Source organism: Mauremys mutica, chromosome 8, assembly GCF_020497125.1.
Source record: "Mauremys mutica isolate MM-2020 ecotype Southern chromosome 8, ASM2049712v1, whole genome shotgun sequence".
Classification (NCBI taxonomy): Eukaryota; Metazoa; Chordata; order Testudines; family Geoemydidae; genus Mauremys; species Mauremys mutica.
The window spans coordinates 76,093,512-76,117,484 of record NC_059079.1 but is presented as its reverse complement, the minus strand read 5'-3'; the positions used below and the strand labels follow the sequence as shown (position 1 = coordinate 76,117,484).

General features: G+C 44.7%; 1 protein-coding gene across 3 annotated transcripts in view; it reads left to right on the top strand.

The window, feature by feature from the left end:
- UBE2D2 (ubiquitin conjugating enzyme E2 D2) overlaps window positions 1-20,756 on the top strand; it is a 58,368-nt gene extending 37,612 nt beyond the window's left edge. Inside the window, exons 6-8 of one of the 3 annotated variants that reach the window (XM_045027316.1) lie at window positions 15,136-15,229; window positions 16,051-16,127; window positions 17,386-20,756. In XM_045027316.1, coding sequence (XP_044883251.1) covers window positions 15,136-15,229; window positions 16,051-16,099 — 143 coding nt within the window. In that variant the 3' untranslated portion in view covers window positions 16,100-16,127; window positions 17,386-20,756. Of the gene's footprint in view, window positions 1-15,135; window positions 15,230-15,980; window positions 16,128-17,385 lie in introns of all 3 variants that reach the window. The other 2 variants (XR_006581614.1, XM_045027317.1) reach the window with 2 other exon arrangements.
- Window positions 20,757-23,973: the final 3,217 nt, after the last annotated feature.

Sequence of the window (23,973 nt, the reverse complement as noted above, 5' to 3'; positions counted from 1 at the left end):
TCTTTTTATAGATTGGCAGTATATTTGCCCTTTTCTAGTCTTCTGGAATCTCTCCCGTCTTCCATGACTTTTCAAAGATGATCGCTAATGGCTCAGATATCTCCTCAGTCAGCTCCTTGAGTATTCTAGGAGGCATTTAATAAGGCCCTGGTGATTAGAAGACATCTAACTTGTCTAAGTAATTTTTTAACTTGTTCTTTCCCTATTTTAGCCTCTGGTCCTACCTCATTTTCCCTGGCATTCACTGTTAGATGTCCAATCGCCACCAACCTTCTTCGTGAAAACCAAAACGAAGTTATTAAGCACTTCTGCCATTTCCACATTCTCTGTTTGTTTTCTCTACACACACATACACACCTTGAGTAAAGGGCCTACCCTGTCCTTGGTTTTCCTCTTGCTTCTAATGTATTTGTATATTGTTTCTTGTTACCCTTTATATCTCTAGCTAGTTTGATCTTGTTTTGTGCCTTGGCCTTTCTAATTTTGTCCCTATGTACTTGTGATATTTGTTTATATTCATCCTTTGTAATTTGACCTAGTTTCCACTTTTTGTAAGACTCTTTTTTTATTTTTAGATCATTGAAGATCTCCTGGTTAAGCCAGGGTGATCTCTTGCCGTACTTCCTATCTTTCCTATGCATTGGGATAGTTTGCTCTTGTGCCCTTAATGTCTCTTTGAAAAACTGTCTTCAATTTGTTTTTCCCCTTAGACTTGCTTCCCATGGGATCTTACCTACCAAAACCCTGAGTTTGCTAAAGTCTGCCTTCTTGAAATACATAGTCTTTATTTTGCTGTTCTCCCTCCAACCATTCCTTAGAATCATGAACTCTATCATTTCATGATCACTTTCACCTAATCTGCCTTCCACTTTCAAATTCTCAAACAGTTCCTCCCTGTTTGTCAAAATCAAGTCTTGGACAGCCTCTCCTTTAGTAGCTTTCTCCACCTTCTGAAATAAAAAATTGTCTCCAGTACATCCCAAGAACTTGTTGGATAATCTGTGCCCTGCTGTGTTATTTTCCAAACAGATGTCTGAGTAGTTGAAGTTCCCCATCACCATAGATCGATTGCTATGGTGCTGAAGGATTCTCTTCCTTGAACAGGTTGTCATGGCCAAGAAATAGGACCTTCTTAACAAAGTATTTCCTGTACTTTAAATGGAAGCACTTTCACTTTGAGCTGAAAGAATTTATCTTGAATCATATCCATGTGGGTTTCATTTTATTCCTCATCACAGTGCAGAAATACAACCCTAGTTGACGGTGATTTCATCTTGCCATATTCCATTTCAGAGGGCTTCTTGTTAATCTCCTCATGAAATTGTTCCTGAAATGGTTAAATTTGAAAGCCTGAATATTTTCAGACTCAAATTTGGTGCTTGTGGAAGGTTGTCTTGAATCTCGGTTTTTCCTGGTGACTGTAGCAGCTCCAAAATCCTTCTGGATGATACAAGCTCTTGCCTCTTCTTTTTCCTTATGAAAACAATAGTAAAATATCATTAGACTTGTTTTGTGTATCATCCCTATACATGAGAACTCAATTGATGGTAGCTTGCTCTCAGTAAGCATAGCTAAAATATCTGGATTCATCTATAGGTTGAGCCTACTATACTCTTCCCCTAGCTTTTTTTTTTTAAACAAATTTAAAGTAGACTACATTCCAATTTAAATATTAGGTTTTGTAGGCTGCCAGTTTCTAATGTGACTCTTGAAAGTTTCAAGTCAGAAAATTAAGTTGTCCTCACAACTGAGCTGATTCCCTCAAAATAAGAAACTGCAACTTTTAACACTCAATCTCTTTGCTGTGCTCAACTAGGCCTTGTTTAAAAAAAAAATCATTTATATTGAACTGAATTCTGCCAGGTGCATCAAGAATACCTCTTTAACTGATGGTGGGAGTATAGGTAGCTTGTCATTGTCTTAGCCTACATCCAGTATATAGTGAAGTTGGTCTGATAGGAACCCGTTATCTTTCTGAATGAACCTGAACCATTGTTTTAGACTTCAGAAAATTAGGCAGTATTCCCCATTCTCACTTTTTTAGAACAAAAAGAGCCTGTTGATTACAGTGTAGCCTAAAAATTGGAGGCATAAACAAGAGTTCTGCACATTAGCTAAGGAAAATAAAGACACTTAATCACCCCATTGTTGGGCACTGTCCTGTATTTGTGGCATGACAGTTGGGATATGTAGTATCTTCTAGGAGTAAAAGTTCTGTCCCTTAGGCCATGGCTACACTTGCAGATTTGCAGCGCTGCAGCAAGGTGTGAAAAAACACCCCCTCCAGCGCTGCAAGTTGCGGCGCTGCAAAGCGCCAGTGTGATCAGAGCCCCAGTGCTGGGAGCACGACTCCCAGCGCTGTACGTTAATCCCCATAGGGAGGTGGAGTACGGACAGCGCTGGGAGAGCTCTCTCCCAGCGCTGGCGCTCCGACCACACTCGCGCTTCAAAGCGCTGCTGCGAGAGCGCTCCCGCGGCAGCGCTGTGCAGCGCTAAGTGTAGCCATAGCCTTAGGCTATATACAGTGTATAGGCTTATCTCTTACGAAAGTTAGTCTCCTTAGTGCATGAGCCTTGAAACTTTGCAAGTCATAGTTCAGTGCCCATTAGAGTAAGAAGACAAGCTGGAAAATACAAAGAGTCTTTAAGAACCTGTGATGGCTTCAGTGGGGGATGGAGTGGTATGCCCATGATGTCAGGCTGAAAGCTCTACTTAGAATACATTCATGACTTAGTAAATAGCAGCCTATTTTTAGCATATTGAGTATCCTAACTGTGTATAGCCAAACTCAAATTGTAACAGGACAGGGGATGTAGATAAGAGTTGATTGGCCTTTTCATGAAGGGAGATGAGAGCTAGGGCCCAACATAAAATCCATGTAAAGTTTTACCTTTGTATTTTTAACTCAGGTACTGCGTGGCTTGATTATTAGGTCTGGTACAGCTGTGCTTGAGGCAGAACTGGAAGGGTGAAGGGAAGAGGTAACTTTGTGTGCCTACCCCAGACCCAGGGGCCATTTTGGCTTCAGGAGTGTGCTGTCTCAAAGCTGCCAACAGCCCCAAGGGTGAAGTCTGCTAGCCAGGTTGCTGGGGCACTTCAAGCACTTATTACTCCTGCGGACTTCCCCATGCTGAAGGACCCTCAACTGACCAGTTAGGCTACAGAATGATGCAGTGGGATCAACTGACCAGTTAGGCTACAGAATGGTGCAGTGGGATCTTGCTGGAGCCAAGACTCTTATCCCAATTTCATCAACTACTTGAAGGTGCAGTTCTAAAGGAGTTGGCTGATGTGAGTGCAGACACATTGGCGATTATCTTTGAAAACTCATGGCGATCGGGGGAGGTCCCGGCTGACTGAAAAAAGGCTAATATAGTGCCCATCTTTTAAAAAAAAAAAAAAAAAAAGTGGAGGAGGTGAATCCGGGGAACTACAGGCCGGTCAGCCTCACCTCAGTCCCTGGAAAAATCATGAAGCAGGTCCTCAAGGAATCAATTTTGAAGCACTTAGAGGAAAGAAAAGTGATCAGGAACAGTCAGCATGGATTCACCAAGGGCAAGTCATGCCTGACTAACCTAATTACCTTCTGTGATGAGATAACTGGCTCTGTGGATGAGGGGAAAGCAGTGAATGTTATTCCTTGACTTTAGCAAAGCTTTTGAAACAGTCTCCCACAGTATTTTTGCCAGCAAGTTATAGTAGTATGGGCTGGATGAATGGACTAGAAAGCTGGCTAGATCATCTGACTCAGTGGGTAGTGATCAATGGCTTTATGTCTAGTTGGCAGCTGGTATCAAGTGGAGTGCCCCAAAGGTCGGTCCTGGGGTCGGTTTTGTTCAATATCTTCATTAATGATCTGGAGGATGGCGTGGATTGCATCCTCAGCAAGTTTGCAGATGACACTAAACTGGGCAGAGTGGTAGATTTGCTGGAGGGTAGGGATAGGATACAGAGGGACCTAGACAAATTAGAGGATTGGGCCAAAAGAAATCTGATGAGGTTCAACAAGGACAAGTGCAGAGTCCTGCACTTAGGATGGAAGAATCCCATGCAGTGCTACAGACTAGGGATTGAGTGGCTAGGCAGCAGTTCTGCAGAAAAGGACCTAGGGGTTACAGTGGATGAGAAGCTGTATATGAGTCGACAGTGTGCCCTCGTTGCCAAGAAGGCTAACGGCATTTTGGGCTGTATAAGTAGGAGCATTGCCAACAGATCGAGGGACATGATCATTCCCCTCTATTTGGCATTGGTGAGGCCTCATCTGGAGTACTGTGTCCAGTTTTGGGCCCCACACTACAAGAAGAATGTGGAAAAATTGGAAAGAGTCCAGCGGAGGGCAACAAAAATGATTAGGGGGCTGGAGCACATGACTTGTGAGGAGAGGCTGAGGGAACTGGGATTGTTTAGTCTGCAGAAGAGAAGAATGCGGGGGGATTTGATAGCTGCTTTCAACTACCTGAAAGGGGGTTCCAAAGAGGATGGATATAGACAGTTGACAGAACAAGGAGTAATGGTCTCAAGTTGCAGTGGGGGGAGGTTTAGGTTGGATATTAGGAAAACCTTTTTCACTAGGAGGGTAGTGAAGCAGTGGAATGGGTTACCTAGGGAGATAGTAGAATCTCTTTCCTTAGAGGTTTTTAAGGCTCAGCTTGACACAGCCCTGGCTGGGATGATTTAGTGGGGGATTGGTCCTGCTTTGAGCAGGGGACTAGATGACCTCCTGAGTTCCCTTCCGACCCTGATATTCTATGATTCTGTGCTCATTAAAGTAGTGCTAAACAGTACGGTGGAGTTCATATTTCTATAATGGATTTCCGTATCAAATTTGCGCCTTCCTGAAAACACAATCTGAGATGTACGCAAGATAGAAGGAATTGGATTCTCATTATTAGTAAAATTGCAGTCACCCTTAATTCTGTGGCTGATATTCAAGACAGCACTGCGGAGATGATAAATCTGAGAGCTGGATTCTATTTCAACAGTAAAATAAACTCTGAAATTGTAACTAGAATGACTAAGTACATAGGGAAGTGTGACGGGGAAGCACCGCCCCACACCAGCCCCAGCAGCGTCAGGCCGGTAACACTGACCACGAAAGTCCTGCCCCATCAGAACTGGGTATGCTCCAAGTGCTCTGGGAGTATAAAAGAAGGGAGCCCAGGTCAGTCTGGGCTAGCGGCCGCAGGGCAAGGCCCTGACGGGACGCTCCTGTGGAAGACCAGCCACCGCCCACAGAGGTGCAGGGGACTGAAGCCTCTCCAGGTTGTCTCGAAGCCCTACTACGGGAGGAACCCGGACAGGCGACTGACCCGGAGGCCTGCAGGGAACCTAGACGCTCATGGGAGACCTCAATGCTCAAGCCGGTAGGAGGTGACCGAGGGGGTAGGGCTGGGCGGGGGGTGGACAGACTGGTACCTTGCCCCTGGCAAGCCTCAGTGTGTTTCAGTAGGACACCACCCCTGCTGAGCCAGAGGCAAGGTCCTATGCCATGGATAGGGCCGGAGGATGGGGCCCAGTGGAGTGGGATAGATCCTGGCCATTAGGCTGTACTGCCCTGTAACCCGGGGTAACTCTACAGACTCTGGCCATTAGACCGCACTGCCTTGTATCTAGGGGCACAAACCCTCACATGTGCTGGAGAATGCGGGCAACGATTCAGGCCTGTTGAAAGGTTCGGGGAAGGGAGTTAAACCATGGAAACCCCATCAACCTCCATGATGGAGATGGAGAAGCTCCTAAAGTGGATGCTGGAACGGCAGCAAGAGCAGGCGGCCCAACAGCAGCAGGTGCAGATGATGCAACAGATGGCAAGCCAGCAGCAGCTACTGATAACCCAGCATCAAGACCACCAGCAGCGGCTCCTCCAGGAATTGCGGTCCAGCAAGAGGTGCAACAAGAATGCCTGGTCCAGCAGATGGCCACTCTATTCTGCCTGGCGGGAGCCGCAGCCGCCATACCTGTTGGGGCCAGACCTAGGGAGAACTTGGGGGAACTACTGCTATGCTTCACTAAGATGGGGCCAGAAGACGAGCCGGAGGAGTTTCTAGTGATGTTCGAATGGGTGGCGACCACAAGGTAGCCCCCGGAGCATTGGGCCACCCTGCTAGCCCCCTATCTGACAGGACAGGCCCAGGCCACCTACCATAGTCTCAATCCCCGGGAGGCCCTGGAATATCCCCGGATGAAGGTGGCCATACTGGACCATACCGGCATTAGCCAGGAGACCTATCATCAGTGCCTCCGCAAAGAATAGTATCCCCTGGGGTCCTGACCCCGGGCAGTGGCCCAACTGATACAGGACCACTATTGCAAGTGGTTGAACCCAGAGGGCTTGACCGGGACCCCAGGTAGTGGAGATGATGGCGCTGGAGCAGTTCACCCAGATCCTGCCCCCGGGAGGAAGGGCCTGGTTACGCCGACATCGCCCGGCGACCTTGTCAGCGGTGGTGGCCTTGGTGGAGGACTACTTGTCTGCCGAGGGGGCCAAGGCGTCACCCCGGACAGCAGGGAGTTCCAGCCGAAGGGGCGGGCCAGGCAAAGGAAATCCCAAGGGGGCAGGGGCTTAGGAGCCCTCGTCCGGCAGCCGCCCCGTACCGCTGAAGCCCCCTAGCCCCGAGTCCAGACACAGGGCTGCGGTACCGACCCAAAGGGACCAACACCCACTGGGGGAGAGGGAGCCCACTGGGTGGAGGCCCTGGACCCGCTGAGGCCCGAGAGGGGTGCTGGGAGTGCGGACAAGAAGGGCATTTTTGGCGGGATTGCCCATTTATGGACTGCAATTACAGAGAAGCCTGGGTCCCCAGACGAAGGGCCTGGAAGAGAGGACTGGGAAAGCTCATGATCCCTGTCTGGATCGAGGGGATCCTTGTGGACTCAGGGTGCAGTCCAACCCTCATACAGGAGGGGTTGGTCCCAGACCTTAAACTCTCTTGGCACCCGGATCCACTTACAATGTGTACATGGGGACATCCACCCCTACCCCATGGCCTGAGTGAGGATAGAAGTCGGCCATCGAGGGGGGGCTCCGCATGGGTGTGGCCCCCAGGTTAGCCTACCCGGTAGTATTAGGACGAGAGTGGCCAGGCTTTGGGGAGACCCTCCGGAGGTAACAACCGGCCGACTCACAGACAGAAGGGACTAGGCTACCGCGAGTAGGGCTGCTCAGACGCACACTGCTGGTCGACCCGGGGAGGGAGGATCGGCACAGGGGGAGGCCTCTGTGACCCCCCCCACCACCTCGTAAGGTCCCTTTCGGTGGAGGACACACAAACGGGCCTGGAACAGGACATGGACTTTGTGCAAGAACAGAGGGAAGACCCGACCCTAAGTAGGGCTTGGAAACAGGCCACCAGCCCTGGCTTTGACGAAGGCCCGACCCTGAGGCCTCCATAGGGGCCCCACTTTGAGATATGGCAGGATTGTCTATATCGGGTAGTGCAGGAACTAGAGATGCAGGAGATGTTCTGTCAGCTATTGGTCCCCCAGAGGCTGCGACGAAGCCTCCACCAACTATCCCATGCAAACCCCTGGGCTGGGCACCTGGGATGGGAAAAGACCCTCTACAGGATAACTCGCCAGTTCTTCTGGCCTGGCATACACTGGGAGGTTCGGGACTACTGCGCATCTTGCCCGGAATGCCAGCTGGCAGGACTGAAAGGGGTATCCCAGGCACCCCTGATTCCTATGCCAGTCGTTGGCGTACCCTTTGAATGGATTGGGATGGACCTACTTGGCCCCTTTGAAAGAAGCAAGATGGGGAACTGATTCATCCTAGTGGTCGTTGATTACATGACATGTTACCCTGAAGCCGTCCCCCTGCAGACAGCGACAGCACCGGCGATCGCTACCGAACTGGTGAAGATTTTTGCTAGGGTTGGGATACCGGCAGAAATCCTGACTGACCAGGGCACGAGTGGGTCCTCTAAATTGATAGCTGAACTGTGCCGCCTCCTCCATATATGAATGCTCCGGACATCAGTTTACCATCCCCAGACAGACGGCCTAGTGGAACGTGTCAATGGCACCCTAAAGGCCATGTTATGGAAGTTCATGGAGGAGGACCCCACGCATTGGGATACTTTGTTGCCAGCCCTGCTGTTCGCCATCAGGGAAGGTACCCCAGGCATTGACAGGGTTCGCACCCTTTGAGCTCTTGTATGGCAGGCAGCCCAGGGGGATCCTGGACCTCCTGAAGGAGGAGTGGGAAGCCCAGAAGACATGAGTCCTCATGTCCACACAGTATGTGTTGTAGCTCTGGGAACGGCTCCGGACACTAAGTGCGTTCTTCCAGGAGAGCCTGACCCAGGCCCAAGCGAACCAAGAATGCCTCTATAACCGAGGAGCTAAGGGGCCGAGTTTTGCCCCAGGGCATCGGATGTTGCTTTTGTTGCCTTCGGTTGAATCAAAACTTCTGGCCAGATGGCAGAGACCCTATGAGGTAATCCAACGGGTTGGGCCAGTAGACTACGAGGTTCGACTACCGGGGCAACGGAGGGAGATGCATGTCTATGATGTGAACCTTCTTCTGAAGGCCTGGAAGACCAGGGAAGCCCTGCTCATTGGCCTGTTGACTCTGGAATTGGAACTTGGGCCCCTAGTGGGGGGGACCCCCAGACCCAAGGCCAGTGGCATTTTGGGGTGGGGGGGGCTCAACCCTGTACAGCGAGAGCAACTACAACAATTGATAAAGGATTTCCCTGACGTCCTTTCCGCCCACCCAGGGCGGACTGCCCGGATGAGCCATCACATCACAACCACCCCCAAACAGAGGGTAAGAGACCACCACCGACCCTTGCCCCAGAAAATGTGGGACATGGTCTGACGGGAGCTGGAGACAATGCTGGAGATGGGAGTTGTGGAGGAATCGAGTGAGTGGCGCAGCCCCATCGTCCTAGTCTCGAAGCCTGATGGGAGTACTTGCTGTTGTATCGACTTTTGAAAGGTCAGTGCCATTTCCCGCTTTGAAAATGCCACGGGTGGACGAACTGCTAGAACAGCTCGGGGGAGCGAGGTACTTGTCAACCATAGACCTAACCAAGGGATACTGGCAGATCCCCCTTACCCCCAACTCCCAGGAGAAGATGGCCTTCTCAACGCCTTTCGGCTTCTTCCAGTTTATAACCATGCCATTCGGGCTACATGGAGCCACCACTACATTCCCAGCGGCTGATGAATAAGGTCTTACAAGCCCACGAACAGTATGCAGCGGCGTATAAAGATGACATCGTGGTCTACAGCTACAACTGGGAGAACCACCTACGCCACCTGGCTGGGGTGTTGCAGGCCCTCAGGACAGCCAGCCTCACAGCTAACTCGGCAAAGTGCCACCTCGGGCAAGAAGAGGTAACCTATCTTGGATATATGGTGTGGGGAGGGGGGGAGGAACTGATGCCTCATATCAGCTAGGTGCAAGCCCTCATAGACGTATCTGTCCCCAAGACGAAGAAGCAGGTGCACCAGTTTTTGGGCCTAGCTGGATAGTATCGCCACTTCGTGCAGATGTCGCATCTATCGCTGCCCCCCCATCAGAGCTGTCAAAGAACTCGCAGCCTCGACAAGTGCAGTGGTTGGAACAGTACAAGGAAGCCTTCGAAACCCTAAAAGAACGACTCATGCAAGAACCAGTCCTGCAACACCCAGACTTCTCAAAGGAATTTATACTTCAAACCGATGCCTCTGAGGTAGGCTTAGGGGCCGTACCATCCCAGGAATTAGACGGGGAAGAGCATCAAATACTGTATCTAAGTCATAAACTGTTCCCCCCCAAGAACAACATTATTCCACAATAGAGAGAAAAACCCTAGCGGTGAGATGGGCCATTGACGCCCTACATTATTATCTGCTGGGGAATAACTTGAGGTTGATCACAGACCATGCCCCCTTACGGTGGATGCATAGTATGAAGGACACAACCCCCCAGATTATGTGATGGTACTTCTCCCTCCAACCCTATGACTTCCGTGTGTTTCTTTGCCCGGGTAAGGCCCATGCTAATGCAGATTTCTTCTCTAAACAGAGGGGGATGAGGAGGCAGACCAACCCGGAGGATCCTTCTTAAGGGGGAGGGTGTGTGGTGGGGCAGTACCACACTAGCCCCAGCAGCGTCAGGCCAGTAGCACTGATGGCGGAAGTCACGCCCCGTCCGTACTGGGCATGCTCCAAGTGCTCTGGGAGTATAAAAGCAGGGAGCCCAGCTCAGTCTGGGCTGCTGGACTCAGGGGAAGGACCTGACCGGGAAGCTCCCGTGGAGGACCAGCCACCGCCTGCGGAGGCGCAGGGAACTGAAGCCTCTCCAGGCCAGCTCGAAGCCCTGCTATGGGAGGAACCCGGAGAGGCGACTGACTCGGAGGCCCGCAGGGAACCTAGAGACTCATGGGAGACCTCAACACTCAAGCTGGTAGGAAGCAACCTCGGGGCTGTGTGTGCCCCAGCAAGCCTCAGCATGTTTTGGTAGGACACCCCCACCCCCGCTGAGCTAGTGGCAAGGTCCTACACCACGGTTAGGGCCGGAGGATGGGGCCCAGTGGAGTGGGATAGACCCCAGCCATTAGGCCCTATTGCCTGGCAACCCGGGGCGACCATACAGACTCTGGCCATTAGGCCGTACTGCCCTGTATCCAGGGCCACAAACCCTCCCAGGAAGCATCTCTCTTAAGGTTCTCTAATTTCTAACCATTACACTTTAGAGGGAGAAGGGTCTTTGACCTCTTTACACTGTTGCCATGAAAGTTAAGGCTAAAGTCCAGGTGAACTAGAATGCCTGCCAATGGAAGAGGATCTTGAAATTGGTATCCCACCATATTTCACCACTGCCTAACATTTGGGGAGGGGAGAAGGGGGTACATTAACACCTGGTCATAAACTCAACTGGACAGATCAGGCTGTAAAGGTGAGGAGTAGTACTATATCTAAAGAGTCCATAAAATCTAGTGAGAGAAATTCTGAATGGAAAAACCAGATGACTTTTATAGATAGAAATTCAAAGCTGTCAGAATACAAATTTACTTAAGGTTACACTGGTGGCCTTCTAATTAGAAAAAAGTGAGTGCACAATACTGAGATTAAATAGGCAGCAGTCTAAAATGGTAGTAATGGAGGACTTCACCTACTTGCATATAAGCTGGTCAAATGGGACATGGTATAGAGAAGCAATGTTATGACACCTTAAATGATTTTTTAGAACAGCTAGTTCCAGAGTATGAGGAGAAGCTGCTCCTTAGTCCAAAGTAATACACAAGAATTGGTTCAGGAAGTAACTAGAGTTGAGCATTAGGTAATAATGACTGCAGCATAATTAAGTTCCTCTTTAGCAAAGAAAATGACAGAAACTAGCATGGTAAACGTTAGAAAGGGGGAGCGAGGGGGATTAAAAAAGTTTAATTCCCTCCAAACAAAAAGTAGGGAAAACCCTTATCCTTGAAACTGATATGGTTCATTTAAGAAATCTCCATAAGTGTCATAAAAGATGCATACACTTAACAAAAAGAAGGAAGGGAAGTGGAAAGCCACATAGCTATTTATCCATATTTGTTTACTATGTTCAAGAGGTTACTTGAGCAAAACTGTTTTTTTCAGAAAATGAAAGCCAAGCCTAGTGAAGACGAGAACACTTACCTTCAGTAGGCAAAGCACATAGGAAGGAAGTTAAGAAAGCTAAAATGGACTATGAAGAGCAAATAGCTAAATGTAAAAACTCCTAACAAGAATGTACTAGCAGCAGGAAGTTTACAAGAGAACTAGGAGGTAGCCTGGATCACCAGAGATTAAACTTAACAATTGAATGATAAGGATATGGTAGAGAAGCCAAATGACTTGTTTGCATCAGTCTTCACCACCAAGTAGGGTTGCCAGTTTTGGCTGGTTGCATTCCTGGAAGTTGCATCACATGTCATAATCTTTAATTTCTGGAGACTCCAGGACAATCCTAGAGGGTTGGCAACCATACCACTGTGGTTTCGGGGATATCTGCTCATCTCAGATATTGAGGTGCTGTCAAGGACTGAAGTGTCTGCACCAACTTGATTAAAGTAGAGCACAAATCACCAGGACTGGTTTGTCTACATCCAAGAGTTCTGAAAGCACTTAAGAATGGCAGTGGCTGAGTTGCTAGCAAACCAGATGTCCTCACTAAAACAGCTACTCTGCTGAAGGATTGGAGCATGGCAGATGTGTAGGTTTGCCTTTTCTTTAAAAGGCCTACAGGCGATATTGGGATTGAGACCAGCAAAAAGTTAACAAGGGTGTCCTAAGGTTCTATGCAAAGACAAATGTCTGTAGTAACGAATGATCTACAAAATCAAGACAAAGAATAAGGGAGAAAAACTTGCAAATATCTTTGTGAAAGACCTAACCAACCGATGTGAACGGACTGCATAATGGCAGATGAAAGTCTTAACAAATGCACAGTGGTGCAAAATGGAAAAACTGTTCATGAACCTTGCTGGGTTCTAAATTGTCTAACAACTTAGGTATTTAGGGGGAAATCTGAACATCATTGTGGACAGCTCAAATCAAACCTTTGCTGTTGTGTGGATTAAAAGATAATGTTAAAATCCTTAGGGGAAAGGGATGGACAACACTGAAAATAAAGCTACTATATAAGTCCAATGAGATGATCTCACCTGGAATACTATGTTCTATTCAGGTCACACTTTAAAAAAAAAAAGGGGGGGAGCTGGGGAAGTGGAATATGTTGAGAGACAGGGACTGACTACAGCCAAGCAGAAACTTCATATGAAGAGATTGAAAAGACAAACTACTTCAGAAAAGAGGTGACTAAAGGGCTTGATATTCAGAACAATGGCATAGAGAAGATGGGACTGGCACTGCTTTTCACCATCTTAGAATAGCAGAATAAGGGAACATTGAATGAAATTGAATAATTGATAAAAGGAAATTCTTTCACATAATGCACATTTAGTCTATGGAACTACAAGGTATTGAAGCCAAAGAGTTTAGCAGATTTCTGAAAGGACTGGATGTTTTAAGCATAACATCCAAATCTTACAATAATAGGGATGTTAAGTTGTTTTTTTGGAAAGGATAAACTATGTCACATCAAGCTAACCTCTGACAAGTATTAGTCTGCTTGTATGGGAAGTATTTTTCCTATTCCATAACTACCTGCTACAGAATTTTTTTGTACCTTCCTCCAAACATCTAGTACTGACTGGGCTGTCAGGATATTGGACCACTGGGACTACTAGTTTGAAACAGTGTGACCATTCCTGAACTTTTAAAGTTCTCTAAAATTGTGTGTACAGATACTGATGGAGGGTGCAGAAATTCTGTTAACGCAGAATACCGTTTTGTCATACTTTTTCTCACTGACAACTATTTTAAGGATTTTGTTTCCTGAACGTAGTCTGTCCAATGAAAATTCAACTATCTGTTGGAATATCACAGGAATTATAACCTTTAGTAGACTAGTAACATGGTGTTGGAGGAAAAGAGGCACTAATCTAACCCAGAACAAGAAATAGGTTGACCTTTTCAGAGACCTCACATCTGCAGGAATTTATCCAATGCAGAACCTGAATTTTACACCAATCAGTATTTTTGTTCTTCCCTAAAATAGTTCTAGAAACCTGGAACTATAGTTTGACACTAATATACCCCACTAGTAAAGTGTCTACTGTAATACAGTGAAAACTGCATTAACTCAAGCATCTGTGATCACTTCTTGTTCTCTCATCCCCAATACAACTTAGCTAGTGAAAGCACCTGGCCCAAGTACCTGGTATCATTTCTTTTTTCACTCTAGTTCTGAAGTTCTTTTTAGCATGACAAATTAAAGATGAATGTGAGAAATCCATCCTACTCTTGCATTCAGCATATGGGACAACAGTACGTCCTGTCTTGTAGAAGACCCTTTTGTACAAGGAGTTTCCAAAACCATCATAGAGCAAACATCAAATAGTATGATTAGACAAATATTTAATTTAATTTTGAATCCGAGCTGCTAGTGTAGATACATTTAAGATTTCCCAGCACTCTAATATCATGTATATAAACTTGCCCAGAGCAGGCCTTGTGTGTGCTAAGACTCCTTCTGTTGCGCCCATGAATGGAGCTGAGCTGGTGGTAGGAATTATGGGACACCTGGGAGGCAGGGAGAGCCCTTGTCAATACTACCGTGGCAGCATCAAAGGATAAGCTGGACACGGTCACAGCAAGATGTAAAGATGCGTATTTTTAAAGATGTGCTTAGTGTTGCTCCTCTGTATTAAGATCAAGATTGTTTTTTCCCCCCTTATTTTTAAACCTCAGAAATATCGGAATGTCAACTCTGTTCTTTCCTGGCTTTGCTGGAGGGCCTATTGAATGTCTCAGGCTATGTCTAATCTTGGAAGACTGGTCATATTTAAAAATACTTAGCAAAAGTTTTAACATGGCTAAGTACGGCTTTACACTTAGTTAAAACAGAGAAGGTTGTGTTACCTTCTGAATATGACTTTCCCTGTTTACACTAGATGCAGAGCAGTGTTTTAAAACTGTTTAAAACATGTTGGCAAATGTGATCTCTCTTCCTGTTCTAGACATGGCCTCAGTTGTCTAATCTTAACTTTAAATGAGTAGTAATATGGACAAAGAATATTAAAGCATTAAAATGAAGCTGTGAACAGCTGATCGTAAAATCTCTTCCCCTTCTCAGTTGCTCTTTCACTCTTTGACTATGTCATAACATTAGTTCTCCAGTTATCTTCCAGGCAAGTCAGGACCTAAATTTCTATTAACATTTAAAAAAAAAAATCTTGTCTTAAAACCCTTCAGGCAATTGTATACATAATACTTGATATTTTTTTAATTGCATGACACCTTTTTAAAGGTGATTCCAACTTGTAATTGAACAGTTCTGTCCCGCTGTCTCCATACTGGCATGGTGTACTCAAAATAAGTGTTATGGTCCTGTAAAGCCTTAATTCAGCTGTGAAATGGTAATTACTTTAGGATATAAAGTCATTTGGCTAAATTTCTGGAATTTACTATTCATTAGTGTTAATGTTTTCTGTTTTGTTTTGGTCACCACAGCTTGTCTCCAGACATCAAGGGTTAAAATAGCAACGAGTAGGTTTATTTCCTGCAGGTGTTTTCAGCAGCACTTAAATTCTAATGCAATGTTTTTTTTCTCTCTAGTACTTTTGTCCATCTGTTCTCTGTTGTGTGATCCCAATCCAGATGATCCCTTAGTGCCTGAGATTGCACGGATCTACAAAACAGATAGAGAAAAGTGAGTATGGAAGCCAAAAACCTGTTAAATGCTTCAGTTAATGTGAAAACAGCAGAATCTGTACTCAGAACCAGAGGTAAAAAGAAAATGGGATTACTTTATAAAAAACTAATCTCTGAATTTGTTAAATTTGTCTTCATCAGTTGGGAACCTTGGTCTTCTAAAGACATTGCTTAGAAGAAGCACTGTAGATACAGTGCACACTGACACTAGTCTTCATATAGTAGTACCTAATGGCATTGCTATAGGGAAGTCTGTATTGAGGGACTATTAAGTAAGCCTTACCTCCCCCACCTCCTCCCGCTCCCAAATCCATGAACCAAGTTCTCAGTCTATAAGCAAATCTATATCTGTTTAGTTGCTTTAACTACAGGTTTGCCTTCATGATCGATACCCTGATAAACCTGAGAAAATCTCACAAATGTAATCTGTACTAAGAACCATATTTTATACAGATTTTGCAGCATCAGTTTGAGTTACACACTTTAAAAACCCTTCACTGTCTGTGCTTCAATCTATATAGTCAGCAGAAGAACAAATTAAACTCTATTACAGGGAGTGCTAATGTTCTAAATGGGGGGCATGAACATGGAGGTAACCAATACCTCTGATTCAGCTTCATTGACCACATACTTAGGGTGCAAGGGAAGGATAAGAGTGGTAGAGATGTGGGGAAGACTTATAAGCTTTTAGGGAGCATATTGCAAAAATCAGAAAAACTTTTGAATTAATGTAACTCAAACTGCTTCAGTTTAAAAGGGAACTTCTTTTCTGAGCAATTGCTTGATGATGATGATTGTAAACTAATTCCCCACCTTGAGCTGTTCCCACTCCAGAACTGATCAGCAGTTCCCTTACACGACCATCTAATGAAGTCAAGACAGCACTTCAGCAACCTGTGAGTAGGGAGGGAGGTGAAATTAAGCAAGTTTCTGGATAATATGTTTGGTAATTCAGAAGCAGATACTGGGGAAAGTCAGTGCATCTTGTCTGCCATCAGAGCTGCATGATTAGTATTCAGCAGTTCGGCACGAGGTACAACTGTAAAATTGTCAAATCCACAGAGTTTATATATTCAGTTCTCGTATATTCTGGAAAGGAGTATGCAAATATATTAGTCTTGTGCTATCAACACATTTGAACTTGGCTTTTGAAGAGTTTAAACAATGTTGAAGTTAATGGGTTGTCTAAGTAAAACCTGTTATGTTGCAAAGAACCATTCTTAGGTTAAGTTGACTAGATAGCTTTATTGGAACAAAGATCCAGTTGGAATTCTGTATAATAAGGTGGCCAAGTATCCTCTAGCTAATAGAATGTACTCTCCAGAGTGAAGTGTTTGCAAAAGAAATGTATCTCACTTTTTTGTGACAGGTGGAAGGGAGATGTCCCAAATATCAGTACTGCATCAAACATTATGGTGGTATTGCAGTTTTTACTTGAGAGACTAGCCAAAATGTCCTGTGTGCACAATTCCTGACCCCACTGGGTGCAAAAAGACTGTAGCTTGGGTCTGTAAGGAGCAGGTTGCTCCTTAGAAGTTGAAAAGTTGTCATGGCCCAGATTTCATCCCTCTTTTTTGCTCTGTCAAAATAGTCAACCATAATAGCTGGAGCCAAAATAAACAAATGCTGTAACACTATTCTAAATCTGGCAATATCTTGCAGCTCAGCATCTATGGGAAACTGTTATTACTTTTTCCTTACAACTGATGATGACTGAAGAGAAAGCAGAAGCAAAACCTTGCCAAATAGTTATTGCATCATACAGAGCTTTCAGACTATTATGAAGATAAAATTTACAACAGTAACACACTGTTGCCCAAAGATAGTGGTTAGAAAACATGTAAATTTAAGTCTTCATGTCAAAACACTAGCTTTTATGTAATTCTGCCCCAAAGACTTTGTTTTGCTGCTGTTTGCTGAAATAATTATAAACACAGCAAAGATTACTCTCCCTGCCCTGATAAAGGGTTAAGTTGTGTCACTTATTTGCATGAAACTTTATTTTGCTCTTCAAATTACCTGACTGAAAGTTCTGATGTTGCTGAAGAGAATTTAGCTTAAAGGCATGTGTAGAACATTCCACTGGAGTTAAAAATATCTCTTGCATTTGAGTGGATGATATATGTTAAACAAATCCTCTTTTTATACATACAGGTACAACAGAATAGCTCGGGAATGGACTCAGAAGTATGCGATGTAATTAAAGAAATTATTGGATAACCTCTACAAATAAAGATAGGGGAACTCTGAAAGAGAAAGTCCTTTTGATTTCCATTTGACTGCTTTCTATGAGCCCACGCCTCATCTTCCCCTGTGCACATGTTTACCTGATACAGCAGTGCTGCGTGTTGTACATACTTGGAACAACAAAATAGAAATACTGTATTCCCCGTACCAACATTGACTCCTAGCAAAGAAGTGTGTGTGTGAAAAGCCAGTTCTTCAGTCATAACTTAGTTGTGAGCCTAAAAGCATTCCTTATTGATTTAAATTGGGTAATAAAATGAGGGGGGAGGAGTGGTGGGTTTCATCGTTTTCTGGAGACAGTTCACTGACTTGTGGGAGGATTTTTTTAAAATGGAATCCTTTTAAACTCATAACAGTTATGGAAAGCCAAGGTGAGGAACTCAAAGCTGTTTCTGTATTCATTTTATTCTGAAGGATCTACATCTTAGGTAAAAGTTACAACCAACAAGATTAACCCGTACCCACATCCTGTGTTTAAGGTCTAAGTTTAAATGGTCAACATTTAAATGGATTGGAGCTATTAGTGCATCAAGTGACGTTGATTTATTTCAACTCTTCTCTCCCCTCCCTCATACCTTTTTGGTTTGTATGTGGTTTCTCAGTTAATACATAGCTAATAGCTCTTATTTTTCTTAAGTTTTTTAACTGCTTAGGTCTTTCTGGATGTAAGGGTAAAAATTCATTTGACAGAAAACTCGTGTATATTTAAAGACCCAACTGCTCCCCTGGGGCTTGTACGTTCAAGAATGATTAATCTGTGTAATAAACTGATTACTACAGTCATTACATATAACTTTGTGTGAATAGGCTTTTAATTTTAAAACCAGTTTGTTACAGGCTAAAATTAATGGTGGCTTGTCCTTAAATGTCTGCATTCACAAACAGTTGCATTTCAGAATCATGAAGCAATTCAGTTTGCATCAGAAAAGGCTATGAGCCTGGACAAGACAAACGTAAGGTTAAAGCACTTACATGAACTCAAGATATGTCGTGTGCCAGCAACTTGACTGTTAAACCAAAAAAGTAGTTTACTTAATGAGGATCTGAGCAACAAAATTTTACAAAGCCTAGTGGTATTATTCCCACTTGCATGGGACTTAACACAAGGCATATGTAGGTAAGTGAAACCTTATGTAACTAAAGTAATGGATGTAAAAGGGTAAAAATTATCACACACATCAGCACAAACGTTCATAAAATGTAGGTTTTACATGCTTACTTTGCACTAAACATTTGCAAATGTTCATATGGTTTTAAATTGTACTTGTATGTGTCTTTTATTTGAACAAAGTCTTCACTTGAATTCAGTAAAAATGTAGTTTGAAATTTTACTTTGTAAACAAGTGTATTTGCCAGCAACATTCATGTGAAGTAGGTGAGTCTACAATTTTATCTCCTTTAGTATAACTGTAAACCAAGCCATCAAAATGAAGGAGAGGCTATAGTCTCCAGCCACAGGGGTCTGTCCCATCCATTTTCAAATGCATCTTTACACTCTTGCACAAATGAGGAATAAATGTCCACTGCTTTTGGTCTAAATTTGTTCCAGTTGTCTCATCTCTCAATGTCCTTGGTTATGCATCTCTGCATGTAAATGTTAGCAGCCTCGAGTTTTCTGTGCAGCGGGCTATAGGAAAAACTTGCATATACAAATGAGTCTTGATAGCAGACACATGGTAACTGCTATGGTTTACACTTGGAGGTTTTTATACTTATTGCATGAGGGAAAAGCAAAGTTTTCTGATTAAAATGGCTCTGAAACGGAGCAGAGCTTCACTTGCAAAGAACTATAGAATGTATGGCCATATATTGAACAGGTGATGTGCTAAGAATATAGAATGCTTCTTGGAAAAAGTACAGTTATGTGAAGTAACTTGTACTGGAAGGACAAATGAACTTGGGAAAGGCTTGCATTATTGAAGCATTCTCTAAGAGCATAATTGTATTTGCCTATGTTCATATAATATTATGGCCATAGAAAAATGAGCCGTAATGGGGGCCTACAGACTGGTTTGATTCACCTACCATGCATATTGTTACCAGTAATAAGATATAGCTGCATAGTACAGGAATTTAATAACTTGTACCTAAATTTGCAGCTGTAGTTTAGTAGGAACTTCTGTGCAGTCTATTTGAACTTCTAACAGTTATGATCAGGCCTTATATTTAATAGTAATTAAAAAAAGCTCCAGTGTTAAATGCACTGGTACCCTACTGTGGCACTTGGGGAAAGTACAGGGTACTGTGAAGTCACCAGTGCAACTTCCTATGCCATGTTTGATCTTCCTTGCCACCTTCAATGATAAGCATAACTAAACGATTACTTGCCTTTAACTGCACATCTGTTTTGAGTATTGTGTAAAAGTCTCCATAGTCTGCTGTAAGTGCCAGAGAGTGGAATATATAATCTAAATTAATCTGTTTTTTATGAAGTCATGAAGTAAATTACCATACTCATAAGGCCCAAAGTGTGTGTGGTGGGGGAGAGATTGAGAGGCAAGGGTAGAGGGGAGTGTTATAAGAAGAGATGGAGAAACAAAAGGAGCCTGTTTCAAAGCTGTGGATCAGGCTCTTGCATGGTCAGTTGCGATAGAAAGGGTGTCAGAAGTCTGTTCTAGGTAAGAATAGATAAGATCTAAGCTAAAAGCTAATGCAAAATGACGGGGGTGTTCCATCTTCTGCATAATTCCAGCTTACACATGGCTGTCATCGCTTGTAGTAAAGTGACTTCTACCCTCTGTAGGTGAAGTGAAGGCTTTAAATTTATTCGGACCGGAGTTCATGCAACAGCAGGTGTGAATAGTACCTTGTGTAGATGTGTGCATACTAGTTGTATTCTAGCTAACTCATTAAAAATAAAATAGTGAGGATGCTATGGCACAGGGCTTAGCAGTTACATATGTACTTGTGGAGGCAGGCAGGCTTGTGCAGCCTGTACTAAGCCCATTCCATGATGTACACTTAAAGTAGCTTGCTGCAATTGGAATACAGATAACCAAGAATGTCTGTCTATATGGCCTTGCATTCACATCCCTGACTACAATGTAGACATATCCTGAAGCATTACATGTTGCAAGAAGCTTTAGTTTCTGGGTTCTTTGCACAGGTGTTAATGTTACCCAACCAAGCAGCTAACAGAGAGCTTGTCTTAACTTTACAGTTTATTTCAGTTAACTAGTTCACTTTAACTGTTACTACTGTGACTTACAGGGTTGTACCTTCATCAGCACTCTGCATCTAATAGTTCCCATTTTCCTGGGTGCTAATTATGTCTACTTGCCGCATTGTGGGTGTCTGAGCCTTCTTGAAAACTCTGGCTGTAAAGATATCTGATGTTAGAGCTAATCGCTTCAATGTTTTTATGAAGACTAGGATATACTGCAGTAAGGCAGATGGAAGGATAAATGGTTTCAGATTGTGAACTGTCACTAAAATGTCATCCAGCTATCTTAATTCCAGCAGCCTCATGAAATTATCTGCCAATGCTCTACCTGTATTTTTAACAATGTTATGTTCTATAATTGTAGCTCCTGAGAATTCAGTCAAATTGGTGCTTTATTCTGTCACTTCTGTATAAACCTAAATCATACACTCCTGGATGTTGGACTGTGAAAACTCGTCTTACGGAAGAACTCCACTCACTTGGTCTGTTGTATTAAATGGCTATAATTGTCTGAATTTCAATTTGGAAAACTTTGTCTTTAAATGAATCTTGATGGTTTTTATTAGGGTTTTTGGGGGTGGGATAGCTTAAAGCAATCCTGATTCTTAAACCTCTTCACACTGGGATTTGCTTTTAAAGGATTATGTTTAATAACCAAAGCCCAGATTTTTAAAGGTATCTAGGCACTGCTAAATTTAGCATTGCAACACTTAACTGATTTAGGAGCCTACAATCATTTAAAAAAGGGGGCTTGGGCACTTTAGTGAGATATAGTCCTAAATTCTTTTGGAAATGAGATGTAGGCATCTAAATCAGGTGTAGCTGTTGCAGTGCCTAAATAACTTACAAATTTTAGCCTAAATCTCTTCAAATCTTCCTTGTTACATTCAAATCCTATCCTCTCAAGTTAAGTAACAGGATGAAATAGTCTCTAGATAGATATTGTAGGGTAGGTTCCAAACTTTAACACAGGTAATGTGTCCGGTATATCTTCCGTGTTCCTGAATTGGGGGACACTGCTGCACTTCTTACCAAGCAGTAACTAAAGGATAATCTGCTCTAGCACTTACAACTGAAACTCTTCAGTAACTGGGCTGATATTCTAAAAGGAGCTGCATGCTTGAGTGTGTGTTTAGAGACTTTCTGTTAAAGTATTGTCTGCGCTAGTCAAGTAATGTACCATAAAATGTCTTCGTCAGTGTCCATCTAGGTTCTTTCCTCATATCCACCACTGTATTAGCCTAGGTGTTAAGCAAATGGCGGTCTCTCCCTTGCTACTTCAGCAGCCAATCACAGACACGTGTTCTGCCCTGCTTGCCTTCTCTTGATGATCCGAACCATCTTCCTGCTATTTAGAGAAGTTAAGCAGCTCCAGTGATGCCCTGCTGACATGGCGTTTTGATGACGTGGAGAACGGATCATAGGCCTCTTTGTCCAGTTGCTATTCCCTGACACGCACTTGTGGGAGCAGCACTAGCTTCCTGCTCTGGCACCTGGGCATGTGGGAGGTGCAGTCAGGGCCGGCTCTAGGCACCAGCACTCCAAGCATGTGCCTGGGGCAGGACTCCAGCTTTTTGTTTTGTTTGGGGCACAAGAAGCTGGGAGCTGGCCCTGCTGGAGGTGAGCTGCGGCACGGAGGGCCGCAGGAAGTAACCCTGGGGGGTGGGGCGTGCAGAGGAACCGCCCCCCCCAGCTCACCTCCACCTGTTCTACTGAGCATGCTGCTGCTCTGCTTATCCCCCTCCCTCCCAGGCTTGCCGCAAAACAGCTGATTCACGTGGCAAGCCTGGGAGGGAGTGGGGAGAAGTGGAGTGGCGGCAGCGCGCTTAGGGGAGCAGGCAGAGCGGAGGTGAGCTGCGGTGGTGGGGGGTTTGGGGAGGGCCACAGGAAGTAACCCTGGAGGGGCAGAGGAACCACTCCTCCCCCCCAGCTCACCTCCGCCTCCTCCTGAGTGCGCCATTGCTCCACTTCTCCCCCCTCCCAGGCTCCGGGGCCAGGGATTTGGGGAAGGGGTTGGAATGGGCAGAGTTGGGGCAGGGCCAGGGGGGCATGGGAAAACGTTTTTGCTTGGGGAGGCAAAAAACTTGGAGCCGGCCCTAGGTGCGGTGGAAAAGTCTGAATCTTTGCTCAGAGCAGTTAAGAATCTGTCAAAATGTCGCTTTGCTGTAGAGAGTTTGAAGGACATGACACAAGCTTCGCTGCTGCTGACAGTGAACGTAATTACACTGCAGCTAGCAGAGGCCTGTGATGTAGGCCTTGGAGCCTGTGGGTGACGTCTTATCCTAGCAGAAGGATGGCGACTTATCTTCACTAACATCCTGGTTCCATAATTTTTAAACACTGTCTTCTTCTCCTTTTCCCCTGCTCTGGTTAGTTACTCTGAAGCTCTCAAATTCCCTTATTCTATAGATCCCTACCTCATACATTGCCCCTGTCTTTAATACTTTTAACCAAATTTGATTCTTCTCCCCCTCCATCCCTTTTGTGAGTTCTGAGCACTTTTCACTGTTGGGGTTGTAGATGGAAGTTGTTCCAGGTGACAGCTTCCGCCAAAGCTACAAGAAGGAGCAAGAAATGTTTTTTTGAAGGATCTAAGGTTATTCTTGTGGGAATTTTGAAGAGAGAACCTGGCATTTATAGTACAATCTTGAGCATTCTGGAGGTGCAAATGCCAAACTGGGCATGAATAATAGCAGCCACAGAGGGAAATTGGAGGGGGGGGGGGAGAGAATCCCTACTGCCACTGCCCCTCTGAGTCAGAGAGTATGTTCATAAATCTGCATGTTATTGTAATGTCTTGCAACGCCTCTCCATTAAATAATTACATTAAATTTACTGTGGCTTGACTGCTTCTTTTGCTTAACTTTGGTGTTTTTCCTTTTTTAAATGGGTCTTTAATTTCTTCTGTCTGACTAGATTGTTCTACCTAATCCATTCACTTATATCTAATCACAAGCCCCTTCCTTCCTTTCATCCATCATCGGTGGTGTTGCCCTCTCCATCAGTCCTAATCTTGTTCCACTTGCTCCCCCAATCTAGGCTGTCCTTCAAAGACAAACAGTGCTTCCAGGGCTGAATTCAGTAGCACTAGATAGCTGCCTCTAAATCTAGTTTCTGCCTGCTCCCAGTGCTGTGGGGAATTACTATAGGCATTCCCCTCCAGTTCTGTGCTCTCCTTCCCCCTGGGAAGGGGGTGGAGTTGAGAGCAGCATCACCCCCTAGTACCACCCCTCAATTTCCAGAGAGCAACAGGGCGGCCAAAGCTGATTGCTGAAAGGAGAAGGCAGCTTAAGGCAATGTTTACAGGCTCACTCGCTGCAGTAAGTTCATGC